General features: G+C 40.8%; 1 protein-coding gene across 1 annotated transcript in view; it reads right to left on the reverse strand.

Moving 5' to 3' along the window:
- Positions 1 to 4,455: 4,455 nt before the first annotated feature.
- Lrpprc (leucine rich pentatricopeptide repeat containing) overlaps positions 4,456 to 24,299 on the reverse strand; it is a 79,952-nt gene continuing 60,108 nt past the window's right edge. Inside the window, exons 29-38 of the mRNA XM_055619048.1 lie at positions 24,117 to 24,219; positions 21,189 to 21,315; positions 15,677 to 15,765; positions 11,971 to 12,172; positions 9,643 to 9,782; positions 9,404 to 9,519; positions 7,168 to 7,242; positions 6,235 to 6,319; positions 5,015 to 5,157; positions 4,456 to 4,602 (exon numbers count right to left, since the gene is read on the reverse strand). Coding sequence (XP_055475023.1) covers positions 4,546 to 4,602; positions 5,015 to 5,157; positions 6,235 to 6,319; positions 7,168 to 7,242; positions 9,404 to 9,519; positions 9,643 to 9,782; positions 11,971 to 12,172; positions 15,677 to 15,765; positions 21,189 to 21,315; positions 24,117 to 24,219 — 1,137 coding nt within the window. The 3' untranslated portion in view covers positions 4,456 to 4,545. The remainder of the gene's footprint in view (positions 4,603 to 5,014; positions 5,158 to 6,234; positions 6,320 to 7,167; positions 7,243 to 9,403; positions 9,520 to 9,642; positions 9,783 to 11,970; positions 12,173 to 15,676; positions 15,766 to 21,188; positions 21,316 to 24,116; positions 24,220 to 24,299) is intronic.

The raw sequence follows: 24,299 nt of genomic DNA on the forward strand, positions 1-24,299 counted from the left end.
CAGAGGCAGGTCTCCCGCTTGCTTTTGCTTTTCCACTCAACTCTTAAAAAATCTTCTCTTGATCTTGGATTAAACCACTCCCCACGCAGGAGACGTTAAAAAATTAAGTCAAACCCAAGTGGTAGCAGACTTGTGCCCAAGGGCCCTCCAAACACTCAAATTACTTAGCAGAGAGGCTTAGCTGGGCACAGGGGAGCAGCTTCTTTAGGGCAGACCCACCATGGGGCATCCAATGAGCGCCTGATGCAAAGGAAGCAAGCCCTTGGCTATTTTGCTGCTGACCTAGGTGTATTTGGACAACACTCAGCGCACATCTGCAACTGTCCTTAGTCACAAGTAGTCTGCTCCAATCTCATCTCATCTCATAGGTCACCTGCATTTGATAAACTGGTTCTTTATCTAGGATGGTCCAGGTGAGTAGCTGGGGTGAAGAGCTTGGAGGCAGACAAGTTAACAGGTTAGAAGCCTTAGGCTCAAGCCCCAACACCCAAACCTAAAGCAAATGAAAATTCATGGTTGTGGTCGGGGCGACATTCTGTGTCCGTGTTAGGGAGGGCGGCGGGCGGCTACAGAGAGCAGCAGCATGTGTGGGGCTAGTAGCTCGTGATTAGAAAGCAGGCTGAGCTTTTGCAGTGCACGCCAGCTGCCCACTGGCTAGGTGACGTGCTCGCTCATTGCAGATGGCAGTCTTGTCTGTAGACTGTATGTACTCTGTAGAGCTGAAGTGTTGTTTCTTCAAACTGAAAAACAGCTCTGCTACTCCTTGCTAAAAAAAAAAAAAATCCTTTTATTTATTTTTTTCCTGTTAACTTCAGGACTACAGCATAGAATCCCTACAGTGCTAGCTCTGATTTCAGAACATAGTTGAAAGGTCACCTCCCCTTCCAACAGGAACAAATATCTGAAGTCATCATCGTATAGGAGATTTCAAGACATAATCAGTGGGCCTTACTGACGATGCTTTTTCTTTTGGAGGATTCGTTGGGACTCATACCAACTCTGCACACTGATCCACATATGGGGGGCCAAAAAAAAAAAAAAAAGCACATGAGAGGGAACAGGCCTCTGTGCACAAACCAGGCATTTCATAAACAGAACTTGCAACAGGGAAACATGCCCTTGAATCCGTAAGACTCATTCCAGGAGAGCGACTGTCAGCCCACCAGTTAAGTCTGCAGAGCACCAGAACAGAGGGCCTTGCAAAGAACAAACAGGTGAAGAATGGTTTCCAGTGGCTGCCCAGGGTGGGGTTAGTGAAGATGCGGAGCAGGGATCAGCAGCTTGCCGAGCCTTACCTGGCTCTGGTGTTTCTATTCTTTATGTAAAAGCGTCTGCTTTGAATTTGCTAATGCAACCATTTTCTTTATTTGTACTAAGGCTGCATAATGTAGGCTTTGTAAAGTCTGCTGGCCTGAAAGCAGGATACATTTCTAATGGAAACACTCCCACGCATGATTGTACAAAAGCAAAGAGATAAATTACCGTGATTTTGGACCTCCTGTGGCTATCAGTTCTACCACACTTGAGGAAATGTTGCTTTTGCTTAGAAATCCTACAAATATTTTTTTCTCAGAAAGGCAAATATTAAATGAGAATTGTGCTGAAAGCCACGAGGAAAAGATGCAGAATGTACACACTGCAGGCTGGAGAATGAAGCATACAAGAAAGTGATTTACAACATAAAGCTTGCTTATAATTTGCTGGGAGTCGTGAGCTTGATTATACCAGGCACTGGGTATCAGATTAAAAGGAAGAAAACGTTTTTACAATGTAAGGTATCCAGAAGCTGGGAACACTGTATTAGTGTGAAGGGTGTTTTGTTGTTTAAAAGAGTCCACTCTTTTAGCTGGCCTGCCTTATTTTTTTTGAGACAGTGTCTATGTAGGCATGACTGGCCTTGAACTCAGCAGCTACCTGGCCTGTGCCTCTCAAGTGCTGGGATAAACACATGCACAACCATGTCCAGTGGGAGACTAAAAAACAAAACATTTTAATTTTACATTTGTTTTGCCTGCATTTAAATGTGTGGTGGGCATGCAGTATCCAAGGAAGCCAGAAGGGAGCGCTGGGTACTCTGGAGGTGGAGACAGCTGCGAGCAAGCAATCATATGAGTGCCAGGAACCGAACCCAGGTCCTTTGCAGGAACAGCAAGCTCTCTTAACCACAGAGCCCTCTCTCCGGCACAAAGCATGACTTGAGAAAGTCCCGGCTGTCTGAATTACTGCACTGAACCTATGCAAATCAACTTGTGTTTTCTTACTCTGATCAAATCAGGCAAGAGGGTAGTCAGTGCTTAGAGCCTAACATATAGCAGCTATGGAATCACTGCAGGTGACAGGTCTGAGAACCAGAGTTCAGTCTGTCCAGATCAGTGAGATGCACGCAGCCATGGGAGCCCTGGACAGCTAATACTGATGGCAGAGTAGGCACTCCTGGACAGAGCACAGGTACTGAAGATGTTGTGGACTGCAAATTCCACAACCGTATCTCCGTTATTAGATTAGCCTCTCCCCTTTGAGTGCTAACATGTATCGGAACTCAATTCTTTTTGTCTGAGAGTTTCTCTATGTAACCCCTGGGAGTCCTAGAACTAAGTATGTAAACCAGGCTGGCCCTGAGTTCACAGAGATCTTCCTGCCTCTGCCTCCAGTGCTAGGATTAAATGTGTGCACTGCTACACCTAGCTCTTATTTCTCAATTCTTGGCAATTCTGTTCCTTAGAGATCTCAGTTATAGCTTATCCTGAGCACAGGCAAGTAGTCAGGTCAACGGTTCTCCATGACAAACCGGAAGACATGTGACATGGAGATCTTCCTGTGGTCACACACTTCTATTAAAAATTCGAGACCATGGTCCTTTGAGATGGCTTTAAGCCATCACACAAAGATTTGATAGGATTAAAAAAAAAAAAAAAGGCAGTTCACAAATACTATATTCAAAGAAATTCCCACTTAAATGATACTGGCTTTTGGTACATGAACATACCATCATACATTTATGAAGATTACAATGATGGGTACTTTTTAGAATTAGGGGCTGGGTTTGCTTACTCTGTAGTTCCACTTATTTCAAGGTAGATAGTACATATTGAGCCAGCATTTATAAGCCCACCCAGAAAATTACACCCTATAAATATTGATACCCAAAACAGGAACAAGAATAATGGTAAAGATATTGGACAAACTAGTCTTTGAAACATATATTCAGAATGAAGATATTTTACCTAGATGGAGATATTTTGGCTATATGGGAGCAGTCTTCCAACACCCACATACTACTCCATGAAAACGTGACTGCACCACTGGTTTCCAGAGACTGTGAAGCCCAGTCTGTGCCCCAAGGCTGTATTTCACCCAGAGGCACATCAATGAACATCAGAGAAATTTAAGCTCAATTACTTTGGGCTGGCAGGACAGCAGAACTAGGGCCAGCTCTGGAATTACAGGAGGCAAGTGTGTAAAAGAGAGGCTTCTGGAAGCTAGACAACAGCAAAATTACACATGTAGGCTGTGTGCTGGGCAGGGGCAGCCAGCCCTGTCAGTGGTGTCTCCAGGCTGGCTAGACCCGACTCTTGCTTCTCACTCCACAAAGCCAAGCAGAAGGGAAGCACAGCTGGTGCTAGGGACGGACACACACACACACACACAGCTTCTCTCCATCCAACTTTTTTGTGCCTCCACAGGCAGACACAGGATATAGGAAGGCAGGTCCCACAGGCAGGTTGACAGCACAAACAGCAAGAGGCAGACAAGACCTGCCCCAAGGCAAGGCAGCCTCTTAAACGGTAGAGACAGCAGACACCAAGGTCAAATAAATGAAGAAACAAAAAGGGGGTAATTCTATAACAAAACCGTTCCAACATTTTTGTTAATCACTTGATCACTATTTTAAATTTCCTTTAAAGAAATGTCTTATATGTAGATTCTAACAAGCATAAAGGACAAGACAGAGATTACTGTCCATTTTATAATTTGATAACAAACCAGTATTTTACTTAGTCCCTTATGAATGAGATACACCCAGCTTGCAACAAAATCCTGGGCCTCTACAAAGTGGAAAGCACTGTGGTGGAAGGAAGAAGGCAGTGGGTGCAGGCCCCGCCAAACAGCACCCTGGCTACGGGATGGTACAGCCTCTGCTCTCCGCATCTCCATGGAAAAGCAGCGCTGGATCTAAAGACTTGTGCCGGTATTTTATACAGAAGAGAAAGGTGTGGACTCCATACAGAAGGGATTGTTAAACCCCTAATGCCGGGCATCATTGCCGAGTGGTATCATTGTATTTAGCCAAGAAGGAGAAGATCCTTGGATTTCAGACACCTTGAAGAAAGTGCCATCAATTTATGTTTAAGGAAAAAAAGAAAAAATCGAGAAGGTTCAATGACTAAGTACACGTACTTATTGGTAATGTGGTGGTGAACGTTGCATTTTATACATAAAACACACACACACACAAACCATTTAATTTTCTTTTATTTTTCCCTCAAGTACATTTTAGAAATAACATTTAGACACAGGCTCACAAACATATATACACACAAAACTTCATGAAGGCTTTTCCCTTGCTTCCTTTAGCTGCTTTACATAAAATTCAAAGCTTTCCTGTTAAAGAGAAATTACAGACAGTTATGAGCAAGCAACACGGCCTTTAAAAACACCAATAAGTGAGCACTGGAGGCCACGCCTCCACGCTGATCACCTGCTATTTAAGCCCAGCATTCCTGTCTTGTGAAATGCCAAGTTCAAAAGCCTCAAGTTCTGAGCGAAACCCAGCTCTAAGGCTGAGTTCCACCTCACAGAGAAACAAGAGAACTGATAAATTCACACCTAGCTGAAGGTCTGGAACACCTTGCATTTACCCCAGGCTATTCCACCCAGCCCTCCTACAGTTCTTCAGAGACTCAATTCTTGTTAACTAATTAATTATTAGACCGTTTTCTCTGCACAGTCTTAGTCGTGTTCTTTGGCATACATAAATCCATGGAGGTATTTTCTCTTAATTAAGAATACTCACGGGGGGCTCAGTGAAGGGGACGGGCTCGCCAACGTCCTTGAGCAAAGACGCATAGCGCTTCAGAAAGAGGTCATCCAGCTTCACGTTCTTTGCTGTCAAATGCTCATACAACGCTTTAGCAGAGGCCACATCTTTGTCTAAGACTGAAGGAGTCAGAGGAGAGAGATGAGCTGCCTAGAAAGACCCATTCTCTCCTTTCCCCGGCATTTTGCTGCCCAGGCACTCCAGGACCCAAGACAAGGGAAGGGACGGCTCCAGGAGGAGGCATTCAGAGTCCACACTGCCTACCCCTCTACATTCTGCCTCCCAGTGCTCACTCTGAGGGAAAGGGCGGGCAGGCATGGAGGGCCTAAAGAACAAGGTCAATGGCAACAGATGTACTAGCTGAGGACCCATGTCCTCCCACTGTAAAGCAGAGGCGGAGGAAGGCAGGGATGGTCCCAGGTGCTCTCCAAGGGGAAGGAGTTGGAAGCTGTTGGTGCTCCAGCCACAGCTAGTTTCCCTGTGTAAATCTGCCCCTCCCGCAAGGACCCTCATTCTTGGCTATTCCTGTCTAGGGATGCTGTCAGTCTTCTCTGCTGTCTTTCTCTACGCCCACCCTAGTACACCAGTGACCTCCTTTTCCAGTATTTTGTATTACTTAAGGAAGTCTATGACTTCAGCAGATCTGCTAAGTCAGTTGCTCCACCATAACTTATTATGGTGAGCAAGACTGTGGGTGGCACATGGACGGGCCACCAAGGTTTGGAAATGACAGCACTTTCTCTTCCCAGTGAGTAAACTTGAGGCTGGCTCCCCCTTCTCACATGACTGTTGACTATGAGGACTGAACTCCAACTGGGAGGTGATAAGCCTCGATCACAGCGGACGGGGCGGAAGGGCTACTGAAGGAGCACAGAGGCAAAGAGGAGGCTAGCCCTTCTGCCCCGCAGGGCAGGCCTAACACTGAGTCTGAAATAATTGCCAGGTTTGTCTGGGAGCCTGGGACCTGACTCCACAAATCTGGACTGCTCTGAAGGTGCCCGGGAATATATATTGTATATATGTAAAATGTTATTGCTCCAGAAGGAATTCTATACTTTTCTATAGTTTAAAAACATTCTAGATCTAAATGAATGCACGATTACCTGAAATTTAGGATTATTCCTTTGAGCTGAACACACAGTTGACTACATTTAGAAATATTTATATCACTTAAATAGTAAGATTAAATTTATTACCATAGCTTTTCATGCAGCAAGTATATGCTTCTTCCTTTTCACATAATTCGGGAATCAATTCTAACAAGGTCTTCAGAACTGGTGACTAGGAAAAGTGGATAAAAGTAACACACTCAGAAGAATTTTACAGACCACCAGCCTAACAGTATTACAATAATTACCACACAACTAGCCACTCAATTTTATTCTGTGTATCTTAGCATTTGATGTTAATTCGATAAAAATCATTTTTCAATAATTATGGCATTTTCATTTACATACCTGAGTACTTTCAAAATAGATATAAATAATAAAATCAAAGCATTAAAACTGCTTCTTTTATCAACTGTTAACTTATCAAAAAGCAGTAAGATCAAGGGTAAAAAGGTAAATCATATTTTAGCATAAAAAAAATTTCAGGATAAAATATAAAGATTCAAAAATGACTGGCATTTCTAGGATTTCACTGGCATGATCAGCTGACTGCTAGCAGGGCTACTGCAGGAGCAGAGAAGACAGAACCTACTCCACTGAGTCAATCATCGATGAATTTCGTGTATAACCTGCCCTCATCTTAGTGAGTGGAATCTAGCTTAATTACCTGCTGTACTGTCAATGGCAATGTGGCAGGACTTAAAGTCCTAACTCCCCTTTCAGCAAATTAGCCACATCACACGCAGATCCAGGACACTCAACTCCTTCCTGCCCATCTCCTGAGGAGGCCCCAAATCAGGACCTGCTGCACATAAGAGATCCTACCATCGAATTATACCCCCCAAAATATAAAACAGGACCTGCTGGTTGTCTTATGTACATGTGCGCACACATACAGAACTTTAAAAACAAGCCAAATATAAATAGGCCCTGTCTTCCATTTCTGTGGCATTTTCAGTAAGGTTCTGAGACGACATAGAGCAGGACTGTCTGAGGGATGCTGGGAACAAAGAACAGTACCTTTTTCGGCCTCTGAGCATTCCTGAAACAGAACACGAACAGAATCGGGCTTTGCTCAGCAATGGCACTGCATCTCTAAAATGTATGAATTTTGACTGTCAGTCAATGAAGGTTCGAAATAAGCAGGTCAAGGTGCATCTTCTCAATTAAGGAAGTTCACCATGACACAGTGACGCATCATTACCACCAGAGCCTCCCAGGTTTATTTAGGCACCAAAGGGAAACAGGTGCGGGCTGTGCCAGCCACTAGTGAGTGTGGCTCTTTGCATCCGAGGATGAAGTTTGTTTAAAAAGAAAAGGGAAAAATTACACCGATGCTTCAACAACCACAGAACAAGGCTTAGGACTGCAAAGAAAGAGGGAAAAAAGAAACACCATTCCTCTCCAATTATTCTGCCAAGCATTCACAAGTGAGCTAGGGATCATAAGGTTAATTATACATTTAATAAGGTGTCAGGGAGATAACTGCTCGTTTCTTTATAAAAATTAAAATGTACAAAGCAAGTTCTCTTTAAAGTATAATTACCTACACTTATGCATACAAAAGGACTGATTTCAATCTCTCTATTTTATAAAAGGCTTTCATTGCAATAGACAGCCAGTGCTTGAGAAAGAGACAAAAGTTAAACTGAAAAAAAGTTTATATGACAGACCAGATAAATCAAGTGTCTATCCAATGTTAGATGCTTTAGTCAAATCAAATATGGCAAGACAATATTTTAGTTTACACTCACTGCAGATGTCATCCTCTAAGCTTCTGAAAGCACATTGCTCACTCAAAGCTTTAAAACACTGTCAGCGCTAAGATGAATGGTATAAAAAGAACTTCTGCGGGCTCGCAGAACATTTACATTATAAACTCAGGTTTTCAACATCTGGGAACCAAGTTCTTCGCTAAAGTGAGAAAGAACAACACGTTACTGTTGGGCAGGCAGGTAAAGGATGGAGCTGCTGTCGGATCAGCACTCAGCCGCCACCAAGAGCTCCTGGGCGTGCAGCCCGGCTGCTGGCAATTCTGCTTCAATGGAATGATGAAGATTATGGCTCGAAGCAAGTGCGTAGAGAACGCAAGTGCCTCTTCTGGAGAAGAATCAGAAGAGCATGTTCAAGGTGACTGAACAGCACGTGTGTGGCTAGGTAACTGTGCTTACAGCCCTCAGTGTTTAGCTATACACACAAGAGGATACCATGTAAAGACACATTCAAGAGAGAACAATGAAGATTCTGATACTCCTATCATAAATTTCCTACAAAAGGAGAACTAAATGAACCAAACCAAACAGCAAAAACCTGAGAAAGCAGAAGCAATTTGCATTTTTATATAACTGTTAACCCAGAGGAAAATGCTCAGGCACCTCTGAAAAGTGGCTTTGGGCTGCTGTCAGGCTAGACGAACTCGGACCAAACCTGGAACTCAAGCCAATGATACAGCATCACCTCCCACATCTACCTACGACACCTCACAGCCAGTAGGAACGTAAGTGACTGTAACACTATTTACTACCAGAAATTGGTCCCAGGCCTCAATTTGACACAGGGAGTCTACACAAACACAGCCGCTGGCAGGATAACGGGACTGTTTGACTGCCGCCTGCTGGGACAGGGCTCCCCAGCGGTGCCTGTTTGTGTACACTGCCAGTAGCAGCTGGATCACCTACCGCTCCAGCGCGCTTGGCGCAGCTTTATATTTAGAGCTGTTAAAATGGCATGAATGCAGTTGTCTCCTTTCCTCAAGATTGCTAATTTAACTGAGAGTGTGGGCCACAGAGACCCACAGTTGTCATTTAATGTGTTGGTGACACAGAAGTGAATAGAAAGCAAATTCAACTCTTAATAAACCTTGAATAAGGCACTGAGAATGTTTGAGTATTCAAGTGAGAAGCTGTACATGAAAAGCAAACATTTCCTACTTCTTGTTTGCAAACTGTGTTGCCATGGCGATGCACAGTATTTAGAGCATTAAAGAAATTAGGAAATCAAAGGAATTGTTGCTTTGCATTACCCGTCTTCAAAGAAGCATGTCTCATTTTCCCACCCTATGCCTGTCTTAATTACAAGAATTGCTAGTCCTACCTGAGAGCTTTAAAACTGGCAACCCACAGCCCCTGGTCCTGTCATGCAACCTTGATTCATGCTGAGTTCCCATGTTCTAGCACAAGTGTCCTCCACTCTTGGCCCCCTCCTCATGCTCCTGTCTCGTCACTTCTCAGGTGATTTCTTCCAGGTCATTCATTACCTCTAAGAGAGCTCTGGCCTCATCCACCTTGCCTGAATCCACAAACTGCAGGAAGAGATCAGTGACGGGCTTGTAAAGTGCAAACTGATTGGCCAATCTCTCAGACATGATGCTTACTGCAAGAAAAACAGGTAAGGAAAATTGAAACAGGGATATGACTCACCTGCCCAAGAAATCTGGCCCAACTTCATCCAAGAAAAAGAGAAGCTTCTATGCTCTTTAAGAAGCAAACAACTCACATTTTTCTAATGCTGGTTCCATCTGTTCTTCTATTACTTTTCTGAATAAATATGACAAGCCAAAGTACTGATGTTCTATGGTTTGATTCTCTGAAGTAAGCATGTGTTCAATATATTCTATGGCGGCATCTATATTATTACTATAAAAGAAACCAAAATTATAATAAAATATTTGCTTCCATAAAATTGTAGCCAGTTTTAATTCATGTAGATATTCATGCAAATACTGCAGAAAAAAGAGGATCTATATTTACAAGCAACCAGATAATAACAATACTTTTAACAACAATAATTTTAAAGCATATCATGTAACATAACCTGGTTATATAGATATAAAATGCTATTATTATGGACTTACAAACCACAACCAGCACTAGTACAAGGCAAAGACCGTAAAAGCATTTGGAGATGAAAAAAAAAAAAAAATATATATATATATATATTTTTTCCCCCCACAATTTATAGAGATTTCTTTTTGTCAGGCTCCATACACATTTAGAAAATACTCAATTCTAGAATCCTCAAAAAAGGGTGTCTTTGCACTTTCTTCTGAGGAAAAAAAAATTTGGTGACCTTCCTGAACAAAGTAGCAAACAATATACTTATTACTATCATTTTGATAAAGTAATCTACTGATATGTACAGTTTTAATGTGGTGCCATAAGTCAACTTCATGTTGAAATTATTACAATGAAAATAAGAATTCTAACTAAAAAAATGATCATATACTAGATCTTTCTTATGGGATTAGGTAAAAGAATTATTTTAAAGTGAATAAAAACATGTTTTCCATATCATAAAATATATCTATCTATCTATTTATACTGTAAGTTTAAAAGTTCATCTAGCCCTTAGATCTAATTGTAAAAATCAAATTTTCTTATTGAAAAGAAAAATTTAAACTTTATTTCAAAAAAGTTTATTTGATCTATATATGGCTGTTTGGCTTGCATGCTTATATGGACATTAGGGCAAGTGTCACAGCCCACAAGCTTGGGAGCCATCATGTAGGTACTGGGAATTGAACCTTGGTCCTCTGGAAGTCCCAAATTGGCTCATGAAGAGATAAACCATCTCTCCATCCCTCAGGAAATAATTTTAAAACCAAAACATTTCTGCTAAAAGAAATAGGACTAAACAAAAATAACTGCTTCAGAACAGTATTTTACTATCATATCCATACATCAAAGAATAATTATTAATGAACATTTCCCTCAAGTGTTATGAATATCAACTCTAGAATTATTCTTATGACTTTTTTTTTTTTTCCTGAGAAAGGTTTCATTACATAGCTCAGACTGTCATCAAACTCATCCTCCTGAGTTCTGGGACTATGGGCCTATCTTATGTTCACTCTTACAACAATTGAATGTGTATAAATAAAGCAGCAATGAAATCCAAGGAGAGCTGAGTCCTTCTGCAATGGGGATGAACTGAGTCTGACACCTTCTCTTCTTGCGGATATGTGCACCCACAGGTGAGATGCACCCAACGACTGTTTCAAATGCTTGGAACGGAACTCAGGGTCTTATGTTCACTGACAAGTTCTGCATCATAAAGCTACACAACCAAACCATGGACACAGAGGGTTTTTTTAATTAATTAATTTTTAATAAGTTACAGTTCAGTCACTTCGTATCCCAGCTGTAGCCCCTCCCTTGTCCATTCCCAATCCTGCCCTCCCTCCCTCATCTCCTCTAATGTCCCTCCCCGAGTCCACTGATAGGGGAGGTCCTCCTCCCCTTCCCTCTGACCCTAGCCTCTCAGGTCTCTTCAGGACTGGCTGCATTGTCCTCCTCTGTGGCCTGGCAAGGCTGCTCCCCCCTCAGGAAGAGGACATGGGTATTTTTAATAAGCTAAGTCCTGTCTCACTATGCTGGCAGTGTGTTCACGGTTTAAAGAATTGCTGATTAGGAAAAGAAATTGCTTTAATTTTTGTAAAAGAAGTGTTTTGATAACAAGAGGCATATATATATATATATGTATGTATGTATATATATATATATGTGTATATTATTTTATACATATGCACAGGGGTACATGAACATATACATATATAACTTGTACATAACATACATTATACATAAATATAAATGAGTTAGCAACTGGAGTTATATTTTACGAATTACAAATGTTTCATCTAAAATTTAATTAAATATAAAATACATTTTAATGTAATTAGTTTTAATAGTAAATAATCAACATAATAATTAGGACTGAAAATTTCCTATGACTGAAATGGTTTCCAAAAGGTGCAGAAAGAACAGAAACAGTTTAAAGGTAGATATTTGAGATAATCCTCAATCAAGAAAGCTTGAAAATACTTACTTCTTCATCTGTGCCAAAGCAATGTTATTGATGAAAACCATTCTTGAGAGTCCAATTGCATCAAGTCCATTTACCATCTTTTGAATGGCCTCTATGCTTTCCAGGTCACCCTTCAAGCCAAAGGCCTGGATAAGGCGGGTCACAGCCAGCTTAGAAGGAATCTGTTCCAGATCCAGCGTTTCTTTTAGAGTTGCTAGAGCCCCTACAATGAAGAGCAGAGGACTGCGTTTTTCTCAAAATGACCCATACTGACTTGAATACATCTTGAAAAGCAGCTTTTTAAAAAAAGAGCATCAAATGGCTAACTCTGAAAAAACCTGAATAATTCACTTTAATTTACAGAAAATATTAATACTTCATGAAAATCATTTTAAAATGGAATAGCTAACTATAAAATGAGAGAGGAGCAGAATTTCATGTAGGAAAGAAGGCAAATATTACTGACAGCATAAGTTCCATTCTGGGATACTATTTCATAACTAATCAAGAAAGCTGACAAGTTCTGAAAAATGTAAGAAAGGAAGAACTTTTTTAAACAGAAGAATACACCAAAGACAAAAAAAAAAAAGTTACTTCTATCCGTATTAATTACCTTGATTTTACTAACTCAAAGCCCACATAATTATCAAAACATTTTAACATGTCATATTCTTTTCTGAAAATGGTTCAAACAAGACGAAATGACACACAAAATCAGCCAAGCTGGAGCAGTCACTCCAACTCCACATTAACAGATTTATTTCACATAATTAGGCTCCTTGCAGAAACTTGGTGCATTCAGCTTTCAAAGAAAATAAAGCTTATTCAATTCTTAGGGCTATAGTCAATTACAAGTACTTGATCATGGATAAATATGGAATGCCTTTCTAATTTACAGTCATGAGCCAAGTGCAGTGAAATCGTTGTGTTAAATAAGGTGGTAGACGGGAGGAGTTGCACTAACACTTAATAACAACCACCTTTACCTGCGCAGAAACTTCCCAGCTCTGCAGCAGTGAAAGCACTGTAACCTAGACAAAGCGGAGGCTCTCCAGGCAGCTCCTAGAAGGAGAGCAGCTTATCCTCACATGGAAAGGGAAAGGGTGGTAATTAAACAGTCTATTAAAAACAATGCAGAAAAAGACATGATTGATTTAGTCTTCTTTATTGAATAAACTATTATAATTTCAAATTTATACATGATCCAGACCATTGACCTTCAAATGCAGAAATGGGAAAACAGTTTAAAAAACAGTAAATGTTACAAATACGTATGCACATAACAGAAACAAAAACACCTATATAGTACTTGAAAAATATGACGCACCGAAAATCAGCTTGATAGTATCTTGTTAAAGGGTGGTTATTTTCAGACAATTACGTTCAAAATCCTTGGTATCTAAGCACATTGCTAGGGAAGAGCTTTCTGTTAGTGAATGAAGTCAACAACAACAAAAGAAAGGCGGAGGATGGCAGCTCAGGTTGATTAAGCATTTACTACAATGCAGGTGTGGAATCAGAAGCCATGCTCACAGGACCCTCCTGAAGTTAGAACCATCTTACAGATAGATGAGCACTGAGGCTGGTGGTTCAGTATTCCCCCAAGGCTACAGTCACAGAGCAGGGTGCCAACCTCATCCCCTGCCCCCACCTCGTCCCATTCCAGGTGCTGCACCTATGGGTACAGAAGAGTGGAGGGGCAAGCAAACAGACAATTTATGTCTGTCCAAGGGGGATACAAGAGCTTACGATCTCAACCATGCCACAGAATTTACCATTTATGCCACGAGTGAGCTAAGGAACACCAAAAACAAGACCCCATCCACGTCGCTCTTCTCAAGTCTTCTGTCACTCAAGGCCAACATTACTCTCAATTATTCTCTAATAATACTGAGTAATACTGCTACACGGCAGCTATGAACAGTAGTATCTACAAAAGTATCAGTTTATAAATTACTCTAAGATTTAATTGGCTGTTTTACTGCCATAAACAAGTTTGATTAAAATAAAGTTGAAAGAGAGCACAGATCTGAAAGACTAAAGAAAACCAGTTGCTCTCTTTGGCTACAGAGCAAATGTGGACATGGGGACAGGCCTCGTGGATGAGCACTGTGCCTTCCCCAGGTGTCAGTACGGTGGGGCTTCCCCAACTGGCAGCAAGGGCTGAGAAAGCAGTAGGAGGGTCAGTGGCTCATAGATCCATGTGTGTGAGCACCCGAGAACAGGCAGGCGGCCACACCACACATTTCCGTGTGGTTTTCATGGGGCACCCAGGAAGGCTCAGAGTCAGTAAAAGGCCTTGGGGCATATTTAATTCCAAACTGAACTCTTAAAGTTAAATACAAACGTCTTGTTCTTTGTGTCACAGAAACATTAGCTATTCACAATTTTCACAAGGAGCAGATTTTAATTTCCTCTTTGTTTCTCTGAGACAGTCTCACTCTGCGGCCCAGCAACTTGGCTATCCAGGCTGACTCAGATATGAACAATCCCCCTGCCTCAGCCCTCACAAACTAGAATTACAATGTGCACCATCAGGCCCAGTTAAAAATTTCAATGTCTTAAAACCTACACAGAAAATAAACTCACAAAATCATTTCTACTGAAAATAAAAAAGCTTCAAAAATTTGAAAACAAGCCTTAGTGCAGCTCCCAGTCACAACTCGAGACTGTCCAAAAGACTGCTGTCATGCAGAGTGCCTGAGAGACTGCACTGTAAACTCTAAAAAGAGAAATGGCCACCGTCGTTCAGACAGCTGAACCAGCACGCCTAAGTACTGTAAGCAACGCCGAGGCTGAACAACTACAGCCAGCCTCTTCTCAGGAGGATATCTGATCAATTTCGAAGCAAGGAGCAGCATTATGATCACAGCCTGGGAAGAGGCCGAGCACCAAGGGTGAGGGCTGGGAAGCTCAAGGTCTCCTAAGTAGAAGCTGCTGTAGTGGTGCTGCTATACTGCCCAAAATTCAAACTCGGAAGTTAACTGAAAAGCTTACCTAAATCATCGTTATCAGCGTTCTCCTGAGAGCTAACTACCCACTGTAAATCCATCAACGGCCACCTCGAAACCACCGGCACCACCAGCGCCGACATCCCAACCCTCCTCAAAGTCACCTCTAGTCTTCCTAGGTCACCCTCTCCACCCATATTCAAAATCTCAACTCCAAACAAACACTGCATTTTACTGTTCTTGGTATTACAAACTATTAAAAAGTATTGGATTGGGTTTTTTAAAAAAATCAATATTACAATCATTTGGTATACAATCTCAAACACTTAACACTCAATTTAACTCATTTGCTATCTCATATACAACACAACATGCAAGAAATAACTGCTGGGAATTGTTTCAGACCTCCAAAGTATGTTAATTTCCAAAGCAAAATGACTTGTGCTGTGAATTTTAACGCACTTGAAAGCCTGTACTTTCTCTCGTTCTGGAACACAAATTTTGCATGTCTGAAGAGCTGTGATTCATCTTAAGAAAACCCATCTTGTGTTAAATGGAATGGAAACTGGACTAAGTGGTCAAATGACAAGTACATTCATATTCAAGCTGTATTATAAATGCATGTACAGTAATTTACGTCTCTCAGCTACCACAAAAGGCTCTTGATAAGCAGGTAATTTGCTAAATGGACTCCTTTATCCAAGTATTCGAAGGGCGTTACAAGAAAAATCTGCAGAGGCATTAATGTGACGTAAAGGTCAAGCATTGTGACATACCTTTCAAATAATCCCGCCTAACTTGCGTTATGATGAGGAGGCTGTTGGCAGCATCGTTCAGTGTGAAGCCCTTGATGTGGGTCTCAGCGCTAAAAGAAGCAGACATTTAGAAAGGAATTACTGACATGCTTCTGATACGATAATAAATGGTTGAGCACCAAGGTGAAATTATAAAAACTACTGTTCGTATGTTAAAAATATTGCTGCAAAATATCGACCTGGAGACAGCTTTTGTGTTATCCTGTCAATGGTTATAGAAGGATAATTTTTTTTTGCATTCTGACAGATGACAAAGTTGGAAATGAGCAACAAAAGAAACAAAGTACAAGATTTTTTTTTAAACAATCGGTTCAGATTCTTGAGTGCTGACATATTAGGTGACTAAAATAACCGCATGCCCTGCATTGTTCGCCGTATCCTAAGCTGGATACTTTTTCCTCTCTGTCTCTCTCTCTCTCCATCCACCGTAATTATAAAATGTAAAATTATTCTTCCAGCAACAAAAATGAACATTTTATCTTCAGCATTATACACTTTAAGTATAAACTAAAGCATATTACTAACCAACACCATATTATTTGGTTTATTAATTTTCAAATTTCTGCCATCTAGATAGTTTTTAAAGCTTTTAAATAGAGCACAGAACCAGAACCAGTTACACTAAAATTTAAAATTTCACATAACCACAGACTTACAAACAAAACTTCCCAACTTTTAAAAAAGCTTTACTTAGCACCAAACCCTACAGCATTGACTAAAACCAAACCAAATAAACAAACAAAACCCTAAAATCTAAGCAAAGCAGTGTGTTACACTGTACATCTCTTGTGATGACATTTTAGCACCCTTAATGCCCCAGAGCTGAACTCCCAGTGAGGAAATACTCATCCGTCACAAGGAGCAAGCACAATCACTACTATCTGCTCAGCTCAGCAGCGACCTCAATGTCAATCTCCAACACAAGTGTAGAGACCCCTGAACACAGCATAAGATCACTATTCTTATCAGTCTGAGAGAAACCAGCCACAGACACCATGCAGGGCTCAGCCCCTCAGCCACTTGCAGCCCTGCCGGCTTACTCTGCAGTCCCCAGACATACAGCACTTCCCCACTTCCCCTAACTAATCCCCATAACTACTCAGTTTGATTTTCCCCCTTTGTCCCATTCATCAATGCTTCTAAGTCAACAACTCACATGTGAGACTAACTGCTTAAAGAACTTGCTTTCTCAAAATGTAGCATGATTAAATTTAAAAAAAAAAAATCAAGCACTATTACAATCTCACTTCTCACACCAATATATATGAATTATGCCATAAGAATATTATTTATGCCAGAGGGCGGTGGTAGTGGTGCAGGCCTTTAATTCCAGCACTCAGAAGACTGAAGCAGGCAGATCTATGTGGGTTCGAGACACCCTGTCTGGAAAAAACTGAGGAGAGGGAGAGAGACACAGAGACAGACAGAGAGACAGATAGAGCTGGGGGTGGGGTGGGGGTGGGGGGAAAGAATATTGCTTATAGCCTTAAACCAATCTGGCATGGTTAACTCAAGCCTTTAATCCTAGCACTCGGGACACAGAGGCAGGTAGATCACTGTAAGGTCAACACTAGCTTGGTTTATAAAGAGAGTCCCAGGCAAGCAAGGGCAACATAGTGAGACAAAGTGTCAAAACCAAACCAAACCACCACCACCAAACCCCCAAACAAAAACATCAATCACAAACACCAACGAATGCCATGAGGTAATAAATCTTGTCTTTTAACTGCCAAGAATAAGCAATAAGCTTCTTTAAAGCACATAACATCATTTAAAAGCTCTCCAAGAAGCTCCCTGTGTTTGTTTCAAATACAAAAGTAGAGATTAGTATCAGAAGGAAGAAAATTTTCCCCTCTCTACTGGCTAACAGAAAAGGACCACATTTTGAAACTGTACTCCAACCTGGCTGGGGAAAACTGAAGTTACTCACAGAAACCTCTGCAACTGGGATCATTCATACAACACAGATAAGTTTAACTTTGGTTTCTAATTTTCAGTTTTATTTTTCAGTTACCAAAACAGACTTTCTGTGATGAAGGGAATATCCTTCATCAAAGGGGTTTGCCACTAGCCACGAGCAATGTGTAAAATAATTTTATTTCATTTTACACAATTTAAACAGTCACGATCAGGCTGGTGGCTACTGGCGTAAACTGTGTAGAATTTCAGACATTTTTTTGAACTGTCAAAATAAAAAAAAAAAAATTATGGGGAAAAAAGGGTTTACATCTTATAGCTCACCCTTAACTGCAAATACTGATCTTTCTTAACTAAGACAGTATTTCAAGGAAAATTCTGTGTTTTTCAGAGCAACAAATGGGCTGCTGCTTGTGCTTACATAATAAAACATGCGAAACCCTCATCAGTGCTTCTAATTTATGTCACTGTCAATCACAGACACTGCAGCCCAGTGAAAAGTCAGGGACAGACTCAGCACCATTTCTAGACAGAAGGAAGCAGGAAGTGGGTGAGTACAAGCAGAGTGAGCGCTGTGCTCACAGGCAGAACAGGGCCGCTGTGAAATGATTCTCAGCTCCCTAGGAAAGCCACTCAGTGTTTGTTCCCAGAGACAGAGCCGCTGATGTTGGCATCCAGGCTGGAGAGCAAGAACAGCAATAGACTGCTACAGGATACTGTAACCCATATGGTGGCCACCCTAACAAAAGCAAACACCAACCATTATTTTTGAAAATGATTTTTATACTTATTTGTGTGTGTGAGTGCACAGGCTTATGTGTGCAGGCAAACACAATACACAGAGGTCAAAGGACAACTTGCTGGAGTTGGCTTACTCCTTCCAGCAAGGCGGGTTTAGGGATTAGTGGCTAGTACCTTTATCCATTTGCTAGCCCAACCAACATTACTTTTTCACTTTGATAGCTGATACAAGGTTGGAAGAGGAAAAGGGAACCAGGAAATGAATCCAGAGAAGTTACTATGACATACTTCCAGTACCACAATTAATTAGATAATTCATATATTCCCAGTCTAGAGACTGTCCTAGAACTCAATCTGTAGACCAAGTTGGCCTTCAACTCATAGAGAGCTACCTGCTTCAGCTTCTTCAGTGCTGGGATTAAAGGCTCTTACCACCACCTGACCTTTTTCAAGAAAGGTACCCAACATAGGTTTCAAGTTACAATCCTACATAACAATGAATATTTTATTAGTTCAAGGCCTGTCGTGGGGTTTGACCAAAAAGAAAGTTGGGGAGAAAAGGGTTTATTTTTATCTGGCTTACAATTCCACATTGCTGTCCATCACTAAAGTCAGGACAGGAACTCAAGCCGGGCAGGAGCCTGGCGGCAGGAGCTGATGCAGAGGCCACGGAGGGGTGCTGCTCACATGGCTTGCTCAGTCTACTTCCTTATAGAACACAGGACCACCAGCCCAGGATGATGCCACCCACCATGGCCCGGGCCCTCCCCCATTGATCACTAATTGGGAAAATGCCTTACAGCTGGATCTCATTTCCTCAATTGAGGCGCCTTCCTCTCTGCTGACTCTAGCTTGTGTCAAGTTCACACAAAACCAGCCAGTACAAGGCCATATAAGCAATCCCCTGTTGAAGGCTTTTTGGATCTTGGATTCTCTCTGGCCCACAGAGCTACGTTGGGAAAGCAGCTATAAAATAATACTTGTAGGATACCACAGATAAAATATAAGGACTCTGAAGTGTGCAGGAAGTCTCATCTATACATAGACTCTAAAAAAACCCAACCCGAAGCAGAGAGCAGAACGGAGGTTGTCAGGGATGAGAGGAGGGGAAATATGGAGATGAGGACTACTGAGTACCAGCAAGGCAGGTAAATTCTAGAGTCTTACACAGCAGTGCCTACAGTTAATAATACTGCTAAGAGGGAAGATCATCAGTGTAATTACACATACTCAGAAAACCCAACAATGATAACGACGATGATGATAAAGACGGTGGGAGGAAACTCAAGATAGTGATGGATATGTTTACGGCCTTGAGGCTGGTGCTGCTTTCATTGGTATATACTTATCCCCAAAGTTAATGAGATGTATACATTAAATATGTATATCTTTTAATATGTCAATCATATTATAGAAAGGCTTCATAAAAACCAAGAGAGGAAAGAATATGAGCCTGCATTTTACAGGTTGTGGTAAAAGGAGAATAAAAGAGCTATGCTTTCTAAACATTCAGGTCAGTCAGCTCCCTCTAGGAGCAAGACCGATGCCAGAACTCCAGAAATGTCTTATCATAACGATAATTAAACAAATGCATATGCAAACGCACTCAATGGGAATCAATATTCCAAAACATGATCTTTACTACTATTTCATTTTAAAAATAGTTCATTCTGCCCTACTAAATAAACTGGCAACTGCAGTTTGAAAGTAAGCCAGGTCAGTGGCCTTCTTTGAGAGGTGTACACAGCATTGACAGGGTATTGTAAACATGACATACAGTATAATTCACCATGTAGGGTATGCTAACCGGATGTTTGAGGCACGCGACTCCTCAGTTATCTAGGATCTTTGGTGCCTCTGAATCAGAACTTTAGCAGTGGGTTCTGGAAAGATGGTTCAACTGATGCAAGGGTCACTATGGACAAGCCCAATCAAGAAGCTTGTGTGTGTGTATGTGTGTTAATGTGTAGCGGCATGTTCACGCATGTGTGTGTTGCACACAAGTGTAAAACCAAAGTCGACATCTGATGTTTTCTTCAATTGTTCTCCACTTCATTTACTGAAGCGGGGTCTCTTTTTGAGCTTGAAAGTTAGTTCCAGCCAGTCTACCTGGCCAGCTTGCCCACAGAAATGTGGGTTCTGGGGATCTGAACCCTTGTCTTCATGATGCACAGCAAGGACTTGACCCACCAAGTCATCTCCACAGCTCCAAGAGGAAGATAATTACATTTTACTTTTGGGAACTCTTTAGAGGATTTGTGACCAACTCTTAGGATTAAATGTTTTGACTTGTTTTCTTTCTTAAAAGTGTAAGTTTCCTACTTGTATTCATCAACAATAAATTCTCTGCTATTTCCTGCCTCTCTGTCTTTCCAGATTACTTGTTTCAGAACACCTTAGGTTATGATAAGATGAGAGTTCTATAATAACTTTCTGAAAAAACAACCCAAGACCCAAGGCTTACAGTTGACAGGATACCACTTAAAAAGTGCTTTAAGGCATTAAGTGAGGTATAAATAAATAGTAAGTAGTTCATTAAACTCACGACTGAGTAAATGCACAACTCAGAGTACATTAGACAGGCTTGTGGTCCGAATGTGACTGTTGGTATCAAAACACACACATGGACTAATCATAGTGGCAAACATGCCTATTATCCCAGCACTCAAGAGGTAGAAGGATTGCTGCAAGTTTGAGGCCAGCCTGCAAAACACAGTGAGACGCTGCTTCAAACAAACATCATAAAATATAGTAGCTGGTGTGTGAGTGGACGGTGTATCTGAAGTGACGGTTTCACAGACGAGTGCATACTCACAAGTCTTTCACTTTCGTGGCCTGTGTGAAGTTGTCCTTCCTCAGCAGCAAGTTAATCAAAGCGCTGTAAGCCTCACTGCTAAACACAACATTTTGCTTTTGAGCTTTGAGGAAGATATCATAAGCATCTATAAGAGAGAAAAAAAGATTATAAAAGGGAGACAGTATTATTCTGAACTAGTAAAACAAAATAAAAAAAAAAAATCCAAAATATACACCTACCCACTGTTACCAATTCTTAAGATATGGATACTGACCAAGCCAACATTCTTCAAATTATTAAGATAAACAACTGTAGAAGTACTAGTACATGGAAAAGAATGGTGTCTGGAGGAGCTTCTTTTCCAAATTATTTTTTATATTTGCTTTGGGTCAATAAATTATGTTCTTGCTAATAAAAATAAAAATCAGCTCTTCTGAATTCAAAAGATAGCAGTTTCAAAATAAATCGCAAAATATTGTGTTAAAGTCCAAATAAACCAGAGGTATAATTTAGATTGAGGGGTGCAGAAGACTCACTTTCAAGCTATCTTTAATCTATAAGTGGGTGGTTACAATGGTTAACATTCCAACACAAAAGCATTAGAGTGAATATAGCCTATAATTCTAAAATTAGAAGATCAAATTATTTGGCTACGACAGGACTTATACAAAAACATACAATTTTCAGATATACAGATACCTAACAAGTAAACGAGGCAACATTTGTTTGACTGATTAACAGTTTTATTTCACTTGTTCACAATGACTGTCAGCAAATGAAAAGATGTTACCAAAAGAGAAGTATCTACACTTTTCAGTCACTCACTTTTCTGAAATGAAACTGCTTGCCTAGGAAGAGCCAACTGGGGCTGCAATCCACTCTTGTGTGGATAAATCCATCCCAACAGAGACCGAGGAGAAATGGTCTGCCACAGATGGCCCTCTACGATATAAAGCTCAGCCGGAAGGAAAGGCAAGGTATTTAAACAGGTATAAATCCGATGCTAACGACCACCACAAGAACAGTCTACAAGTGCCGCAACAGGCAAAAATACTTGTGGTTGTGTGTGCAAGTTAGAAAAGTTTGTATTATCGGTAATGTCCAAATCTTATTTAAAACTAAAAATTAAATTAGCAAAAAAAAAAAAAAAAAAAAAAAAAAGATAAGGCGTGAGAAGATTTATACTAGTTGTATTTTAGTTAAGATTAGGTTTGTGTGACTAAAAGTAAATCATTCGTGTTAATCAGATTTTAAATAAGCTTTCCAAAGCACAATCCCACAATTCCAAAGCAGATTTAGTTATCTCATTACTAAGTACTTTGTATCAAGAGTTTTGTTAATGCCTACATGAACCAGGCACTAGTAAAAGGTAGAAACACAAACACTCAAGAAGAAATTACATTAGTTAGTGGCTATGCCAACACATACCTAGAGTACTCACTGTATTTTACATGTAAATAAAATGGGAGGAAAGCTCTTCCTCCCTTATTTTTTCACGTATATAACAGTTGCACCCCCCAATTTTCCCAGCTTACCCCTCCCATACTCTCACCTAACCATTTTTTCCCAAGAAGGCCCCACCTACTTTCATTCATTCTCCGTTGTTGGGTGTGGCCCTCTGCATTTAAACTAAGGATGTCTGCATGAACATGGGCATGCTATTCTGTACTTGAGGAAGAACACCTTTCCAGAGGGCACAACTGAGGAATGACTCATCTGCCCTGAGCAACCACCATATCCTATGTCCTCTGGGAGACATGCATCTCGCGAGCCTCTTCCCCCGAAAAGTCATCTCCTGAATGCCAGTATCAATCCATCACAAATGTTTTTTAAAAAGCTTAATACAATAACATTTACTGGAAATAAATCATTTTAACCAATGGACACCAGCAGGAAGCCACAAAAAAGTCCATCGCTCAGCACACAGTGGGACTCTTTAAGTGGGACCACAAAGTTAGTTCACATAGCTTGTCTGTTGCTAAGAATGAGGCTGAATATTGTAACTTAATAAAACAAAACTAGAAAATGTTATCAGTTGTTTTGATACCATGTCAGCTGCATTCACTATTATCTATCAACCTTTATGTGAGCACTTTTATGTAGCAAACCCATTAACCTCAACTATCCAACGGATAGTACCGTAAGCACTGAATTTTCAAAACACTTGTATCTTGCTAAGTTCTTGAATCTTTAGACATACAAAATCAGTATATAACTCTGAATTAACAGGCTAACCCAATGAGCTGACTATATAATTTTTAATCAGTTAAATGTTTTCATTTAAATAAAAACAACTTTAAAAAAGGTTATCTATCAGCTAGGCATGATGGCGTACATCTATAATCCTAGCATTTGCCCTAACCAAAGAGGATTGAGTCTGAGGCCAGCCTGGGCTACATAGTGAGACCCTGTCTCAAAGAGATCCTAAGCAACCAAGATGATCATCATAAACAAAGTCAGCCTTCCACATGTACAACTGTACCTAACAATTAGTCTCTCTCCGGTTTTTCAAGAGGTTTCTGGCTCTTCTGGAGCTCACTCTGTAGACTATGCTGGCCTCGAACTCACAGTGATTCACCTGCCTCTGCCTCCCTAGTGCTGGGATTAAAGGCATGTTGCCACCCCCTCCCATCCCCTTACCCTACCCCTGGCATCTAACAATTCTTAACGTCTGGCCACATTTACTTCCTTCGCTCATTTTCATCCTTAAGTATTTTATACAGATCTCAAAATTTCAGGACACTGGCTTATAAATTATAATATCATTATCATAACTAATAAATCATTTAGTACCCTCTATATTATGTTAATGACAAACATGTCCCAACTGTGCTGATTTAAGGTGTAAAATCTGAGCTGTGCAGTCTCTCCTGCGGTGCACCTCTAGCATGTGCACTCAGCCTGCACGCTGCTTGCTAGTAGAAACAAGCCCCTGCGGGTAGTCACCTCTGTGTCTTCTCAATCTGCAGTCCTTCAACAACATCTTCTCAGTAAGGCTGTCTTCTGAGGGTGATGAAGAATTCAGGGCAGCTGCATCTCCAAACCACAACTTTAAAACAAAATGACTCAGTTCAACAAAAATGGCTAAACACAGCAACCTCCGCTATAAAACTGAGCTAAGCAAGGTCC

This window comes from Psammomys obesus, unplaced genomic scaffold (genome assembly GCF_907164565.1).
Source record: "Psammomys obesus unplaced genomic scaffold, mPsaObe1.curated_primary_1811, whole genome shotgun sequence".
In the NCBI taxonomy this organism is placed as follows: domain Eukaryota; kingdom Metazoa; phylum Chordata; class Mammalia; order Rodentia; family Muridae; genus Psammomys; species Psammomys obesus.